The 7,308-nt window shown below is 48.9% G+C and overlaps 2 protein-coding genes across 4 annotated transcripts in view; one reads left to right on the top strand and one right to left on the bottom strand.

Annotated features, from left to right (window-relative positions):
• SSPN (sarcospan) overlaps nucleotides 1–7,308 on the bottom strand; it is a 156,249-nt gene that overhangs the window by 148,352 nt on the left and 589 nt on the right. The window lies entirely within an intron of this gene.
• The window catches only part of BHLHE41 (basic helix-loop-helix family member e41), a 2,905-nt gene continuing 666 nt past the window's right edge, over nucleotides 5,070–7,308 (top strand). The window contains 6 exon segments of the mRNA XM_023738024.1: nucleotides 5,070–5,265; nucleotides 5,402–5,465; nucleotides 5,777–5,884; nucleotides 6,220–6,331; nucleotides 6,796–7,306; nucleotide 7,308. The exon segment at nucleotide 7,308 is cut by the window's right edge and continues 666 nt beyond it. Coding sequence (XP_023593792.1) covers nucleotides 5,204–5,265; nucleotides 5,402–5,465; nucleotides 5,777–5,884; nucleotides 6,220–6,331; nucleotides 6,796–7,306; nucleotide 7,308 — 858 coding nt within the window. The 5' untranslated portion in view covers nucleotides 5,070–5,203.

Raw genomic sequence — 7,308 nt, 5'->3', positions numbered from 1 at the left:
CTTTTAGCCTACTTTGACTGTGAGGAAATAAACTTCTCTTCGTTAAAACCATCCACTTGTGGTATTTCTGTTATAGCAGCACTAGATGACTAAGACAGTAGTCTACAGAAAGACTTTATTTTACAAATTAAATAAGGACGTGTGTGCTGCTCCCACTAATTTGTTGAGTATGCAACAGGAAAGCCTCACCTTCTATTTTAGGGTTTAAAATCTGGCAACTTCAGCAAATAATATCAATATTTTAAAGTAATATTTTGCTTCTAGTGAGTATCAGTGGGGTCCCTGCCCTCCTAAGATCCTTCCACAAGGCAGCATTCTTTCTGTGGTGTGCCTGACATTAGCCCTTCTTCCCTGAGAGTATGCTTGCACACCAGGAGGAATTCCAAAGGAATCTATCATATACACGCACACAACACCAAAACATTTTAGATTTTATGAACTCTGCTTAGTGGGCTACATTCCCTTTTTTGATGGAGAATGTAAATTATTGTTCTCTGTTCAAAACCCAGGTGACTAAGAAAGGCACTACCTACTTCCTGGGACTCTTTGATGACAGGACAGGCAGGAGGCTCCACACTCCTGAGTGGATCTGGTGCCGTCAAGGTCCTCAGAAATGCATGGTTAATTTGGATCAGCTCCAGCATCCCAATACCCCTTAGAGTCACCTCTTCAAGAGAGTCATAGGGATTGCAGAACACTAAGAGGCAGAAAATCTCTACTCCCCATGGAAACAGTAATCCTCTCGGGAGAGTTCCGCTTCTGTTGAGAATCCAAGACTTTGCAAGCAAACATGATAAAAACTTCCAAAGTCACAAGGTGAATATAATGAGCATAGCGCTTAGAATACCTAGGCAGGGGGAAGAAAAAAAAATAGGAGCAAAATGTTCTCTTTCATTAGAGTCTCTATAGTGATTTCCCTACTTAACCAAAGAAAAGCAAGGGAAGCAGATTCCCCCTCACCTATTAAAAGGAGAAAGATGGATATCTTCAATTGAAAGCAAGGCATCACAAAATTCTTTAATTATAGCCTGAAAGGGGCTTTGAGCTCATCTTGTGTCTCCTTGGCTTTCAGCAGGACAGTACTAAGCCTTCCTAAAAAGATAAGACACAATCTATTTTTAAACACATCCAAGAGGGCATTCTAGTCTTCTTTTCCTTTGTTAGAAAGGGCAATTTTTTTTTTTTTTTTTCCCATTTCTAACCTCACTACAGGTGGACTTTTCCTATTACTAACCTGAAGCCTTCATGTTAAAGATTGGCTTGGTTTGCTCAGTGGAGATGGTGAACAGCCAGTTACCTTCAGGCTTTTATAAACTTTACCTCCATCTGTCCATCTGTGTGGAATTATACCAATTAGAATCTTTGGATTTACATTAACACTAATACAGAGCTAAATGTCAACTGAATCACTCTCTGACATTCCGGAAGACTGCTTCCCTTATTTTTTCATACCTTTTCCTTTCTCTTCTATCAGCTCAAATGCTAACTTTTCTCCCTTCCTCAACTTTCTTCCAACAGCCCCTACACACACTACAATAAATGTGCACATTGATGCTGGTAAATAGAAAAACGTCCCTGAAGCAGCTAGTTAACACTTGGGCCTTGGCCATCTGGTGTAATGGTTAAGGACAGAGACTCTGGAGCTCACTGTCTGGGCTTAAATCCTGGCTCTGAGACCTTGGGCACATTTCATAATCTCACTATGTATCCATTTGCTCATCTGTAGGATGCAGACAGTCATAGTATCTACCTTACTCCGAAACAAAACAAAACCAAGCCGGTGTCCCTCGAGATGATTCCAACTTACAGCAACCCCAAATGTGTCACAGTAGAACTGTACTCCACAGGGTTTTCAATGGCCGATTTTTCAGAAATAGATCTCCAGGCCTTTCTCCAGAGACATCTCTGGATGGACTCAAACTGCCTACCTTTCGGTTAGCAGCCTAGTAAATTTAACCGTTTTCACCACCCTGACACTCCATCTATCTTATAGGGTTGGGGAAAGGATCAATGAATTAATACACGAAAAGCCCACAGAATGGTGTCTGGTAGGCTAATTATAAATGCTATATAATCGTTAGCTACGTTACTATCATTGCTATACTCTTCTTGCAGCAGAGTGACATTCAGAGGCATCAAATTATCCCTGGTATTGTGGAAGGCAAGAGTTTGGGGGGGGGGGAAGAGGACTAGGGCTCATGTTTAAGGTAAGTGGAAAAGGCAAGAAGAGGCACCATAGTGAAAGATGAAAAAGAAGTAAACAGGAGAACCAAAACTAAAGAGAAAGGGCAAAAGGAGACATTTAAAAGAAAAAAGGGAAAAACATAAGAGAAAAGAAGAAAGATAAAGAAGAAAAGAAACAAGAGAAAAGTAAAAAGGTGGTCATGGGAAGGGAGTAGCAGAAAAGAAGGAAAAAGAGGGAAAAGGAGGCCAGAGAGTTAACAGAGGAGAACGAAAGAAACAGAAGGTCTCAGTTACACCTTGAGCTGGGTATCAGAAAAAGAAAAGAAGAAAAAACAAAAAAACGCTGGATCTAGAAATAGGGAAGCATTGGGCAGATGATACAAGCACTAACAAAAAAAAAAAAGAGAGAAAAAGGGTTCATTTGCCACCAGAGGCCTCTATCTTTAAATCATGGGACATTTACACCCTCACTTATACTCTTCTAGGCTCCTTCACTCCCTAGGTTCCTTTCCTTTGTTCCTCCTATTTGACTTGCTTTAGGAGCAGCCTCCAGACTTGGTCTCTGTTTGCCTTCGTCGGAAGTCTGCCTCCTGTCTTGTCTGACAAAGCCAAGACGCAGTGGTCCAGTCTTAACTTCATTCTCACTACTCCAGCCATCATTTTCAAGTGAAATTTAGCTGTGGAATAAATATTGGTGCCCCCCCCCCCCGCTTCCTACTACAACCATTCAGAGAAGATGGCTGGCTTTTTTTTCTTAAACATTCACCCCAACTGCATTTTTCCCTTTCTAAATTAAGAAGAGGAAAACACGATATACTGCTGCCAGGAAACGCCGCTTTTTAGGGTTCAATTTGGACATGGAAACAGGAGAGAGGTTGGACCGAGCTTTAAGGTTAACACCAGCATTTTTAAAACTGGTTTTCCTTTTTTAAGTATCCTGATTATTAAATTGCCTATTTGATGCTGAGGAAGTCCACAAACCTAAAACGGCTCTCTAAACACAAAGTGGACGGATGGCGAGTTGCCTCCTCACGCCTGGGTGAGTCTGGGCCGCCGCCGCCGCTGGAGTCACGAAGCCAGACGCGGTGCGAGTTTCCGCCCAGGACTCGGGAGACTGCAACGGCGCGAGCGGCCGCGGCCCGGGCGGCTCCAACAGGGGGAGAGGAGACGCGACTCCCGAAGACACGTGACCTGCTCCAGCGGCTGCTTCCCGCGACCCAAATGTATCCCCGGAACCCGCGCGCGGCGGGGCGGACCGGCGGACACGTAGCGACTGCTCCAGCGCTTGCTGTGCCCTGGTGCTTGTGCATTCTGCGTTCTCCCTTTGGTTCACGTGACACTAGCAATAATTTATGATTCTGGAATCACCCGGGGAGAATGAAGATGTAAATATTACTCGGGTACAGGAAGGAAAAACCTTTGCGCGCTCTCTCTATATATATATTCACCACCACCCCACTCCACCCCACCCACCTCCCACCCTTGGCAGCCCGAGGAGCTGCAGCAACAGGGCTGGAGACTTGGGAGTCCCAAGGGACAGCCCTCCTCTGGCCGCTGAGGCCTCTTGCCTCCCGCTGAGCAGTGCGGCGTGGGCTGTGCGAATCTCTGGCACCTCCCGGTAACTCTCACTAGCAGTGAGTCATGCTCCGGGGATAGCTCGGGGGAAAGGTAGCCCGGCTCGCGCTGGTCTGTGCTTCCCGGTGCCAAGCGCCGCTGCTGCAGGGCGAGCGCGCGCACGGGTTCCCCGCGTAGTGATGTGGCAGGAGCGCCAGGTCCGATCACGTTGCTGGCCCTGTGCTGGTACCCGTTTGAGACAGATTAAGGAGGAGGCATTGGAGGTGCCAGCGGTAGTAAACGTGGGCTCTGCACACCCCCAACGTCGCTAATCATCCGGGGAGGGCGGGGACAATCACACAGCGCCACCAGAGGCACAGAGGGGCGGTGGTGTTATGCCGCGAGTAGTGATAAATGCTGCATTGCTTTTCCGCGGTAGCCCCTAGCCCCTCTCGTGCCACCTCCTCGCTCCCACCCCGCTGCGTTCCTCCTGGAGCACAAGAGGCCCCAAACGTCGTCATCTGCTATTGTGATTAGTGGCACCGCAATTCCGGCTGCTGCGGGAAGTTTAGGTGGCCCAGGGACACCGTGTCGCCGAAAGACACTTGATTGCGACATTCTGACCCTGTGACTACATTTTTATCTTAAATCCTTTAGCAAGTGGATTTCAAGTTGTCTCTTTTAGAGGCAATCCCCAGCCAGCGCCAAGGGGTCCCGCAAGCCCCTGGGCGGTGAACAAGCAAGTCTCCAAATGTTCCCTCCGGGACTGAAGTTTACCCACCGCGAATTCTCTTTCTCTTTCCTTTCCTTGGTCCAAACCAACAGCACAGTCGATGAAAAAGCAAAAAGCCACATTCACGTTACTGCACCGAAAAGACCAACCAACCCAATAAGTCGTATTTCTGAGCCGAGAAAACCCTGGCTGCCCCGCACCCCTATGCCCCCTCCCCCTCCCCCAGCTGACTGCAACGTCTTTGGGAAGCTGAAGAGCTTGGCCGAAGTGGTTTTTCCTTTCCGGTGGCCCTGATCAGGTGTCCCCGCCCCCTCCGGCCGCTCGCTTTCCCTCGCCCGCCTCTCCTGACGCCCCCTCCCGGCCCGGCTCCTCCTCCCCCGCCCCCCTCCGGGCTGGACCGCGGATGGTACGTTCCGCACGTGAGCTGGATGCTGCTCTGGCCCGCGACGCGCGTGCCCTGTGGCCAAACACTGCCCGGAGTGAGAGCAAACTACCAGTGTAGTGGGGCCGGCGCGAATGTGCGTGTGCGTGTGTGTGTGTGCGCGAGAGCGAGGGAGCGCAGGGTGGGGGGGGGGACCAACTGCTTCACACTTTCAACACTGCACTGAAGAGGGAGAGAGCGAGCGAGACTGGAGACGCACAGATCCCCCAAGATCTTCCAAGGCTACCGTCCCACAGATTATAGAACAGAGCCCCAAATATTGAAACAGAGGAAACGGACAGCGGTTGAACATGGACGAAGGAATTCCTCATTTGCAAGAGAGACAGTTACTGGAACATAGAGATTTTATAGGGTAAGGTGCACTCACCCTTGCGATTATCTGTCTAGGCTTCTGTTTAGATTTTTTTCTTCTCCAGAAAGTGTTATGGAGCGAGCGACAGCAGAGCCCCTCCCCGAATGGGTGTCTGATGCTGATTTCTGTTTTGCAGACTGGACTATTCCTCTTTGTATATGTGTAAACCCAAAAGGATCATGAAGCGAGACGACAGCAAGGTACGCGTAAGTTTCCGATGTTCCTCATAACCTGCCTGGATAGTTAATTAGGGCTATTGATTTCAGAGCCCGCAAACGTATGCCAGCCCCTGAGCTTCCCCAACTGTGAATTTTAAGTGGCTTGACGGATAGTCTCAGGGGGAGATAAGTATCATACCTGAATTTAAATTGCATTCAGAACAGTCCAGAGGAAAGAGGTTTCTTGGGCATAGTTTATCCTCGAGTATGTTGCGGGGGGGGGGGTACTGTTATATGCAGTAAATGAACGCTTAGCTTATTCTTTTTTTTTTCTGTGACTTTCATGTATTAAGGATACCTACAAATTACCGCACAGATTAATAGAAAAGAAAAGGAGAGACCGAATTAATGAATGCATTGCTCAACTGAAAGATTTACTGCCTGAACATCTGAAATTGACAGTAAGATGCACATTTTCATTCTTTGCTGCTCTCCAAGGGCGTGTTAATAGCCTGGTACAACCTCCCAGAAATATAAAAATAAATGTAAATTTTAGATGCCTGACTTACAACTTGTGCTATAGTGTACAGAGTTTCCCACAAACTCAGAGTAGGTGCTCACAACTGAATGCAAGAAATCATCTATAATGTGTCTTCTGGAAAGGCAGAAATAGTATAGGAATAGTAGTATTCTTTCAAAATGTTTACTTAAGTTGCTGTGCTGAATGGAGAGTCAATCAAGCCAAATGTGTGCTTTTAAGTAAACAAGTACCCCCTCCTCTTTCGCACCACTGCAGACTCTGGGGCATCTGGAGAAAGCGGTAGTCTTGGAGTTAACTTTGAAACATTTAAAAGCTTTAACAGCCTTAACCGAGCAGCAGCATCAGAAGATAATTGCTTTACAGAATGGTAAGTCAGTTCGGGGAGGCCAACCCATCCTGATGGAGCAGGGCAGCCCACAGAAGAGCAGTATTAGGCCCTCCCCCCTTTCCGTGAGCCCACGGTCTCACTATCATTTGTTAAATTGCTTATACTTTCTCCCTTCATTGGAAAGCGCCCATTTCCCGAAGCATCCTAGAGGCTTTCAGCAGAACTCGGACGCATCAGATTTTTATTTAAAGTGGCGGTCGCACGCTCTCCACTTCGGTTTTTCAGCTGGCAGTAGAGCGCCCCCATGCTACCCACCCCCGCCACCCCCTTCTCTCGGCAACCGGTGGATTATATCACTCGATTACAGAGGAAAACCGAGCTCACTTTAGTCAATGCAGGGTCCACGTGACAAGCAGATGTTTTAACATCGGTATTTTTCTTCTCTTCTTGTCTTCATTCCTCTGACCCCCCACCCCCCCCACACACACCCTTTCTCACCCTAGGGGAGCGATCTCTGAAATCGCCTATTCAGTCCGACTTGGATGCGTTCCACTCGGGATTTCAAACATGCGCCAAAGAAGTCTTGCAATACCTCTCCCGATTTGAAAGCTGGACGCCCAGGGAGCCGCGGTGTGTCCAGCTGATCAACCACTTGCACGCCGTGGCCACCCAGTTCTTGCCCGCCCCCCAGCTATTGACTCAACAGGTCCCACTAAGCAAAGGCACTGGCGCTCCCTCGACCGCAGTATCCGCCGGGTCCGCTGCGGTCCCGTGCCTGGAGCGCGTTGGGCAGAAGCTGGAGCCCCTCGCCCACTGCGTGCCGGTCATCCAGCGGACTCAGCCCAGCGCCGAGCTCGCCGCCGAAAACGACACGGACACCGACAGTGGCTACGGCGGCGAGGCCGAGGCCCGGCCCGATCGCGAGAAGGGCAAAGGCGCGGGGGCGAGCCGCGTCACCATCAAGCAGGAACCCCCCGAGGAGGATTCGCCGGCGCCCAAGAGGATGAAGCTGGATT

The sequence above is a fragment of the Trichechus manatus genome, unplaced genomic scaffold (genome assembly GCF_000243295.1).
Source record: "Trichechus manatus latirostris isolate Lorelei unplaced genomic scaffold, TriManLat1.0 scaffold00112, whole genome shotgun sequence".
Classification (NCBI taxonomy): Eukaryota; Metazoa; Chordata; class Mammalia; order Sirenia; family Trichechidae; genus Trichechus; species Trichechus manatus.
Note: the sequence above shows the minus strand (reverse complement) of the source record. Positions and strands in the feature narration are given on the sequence as shown.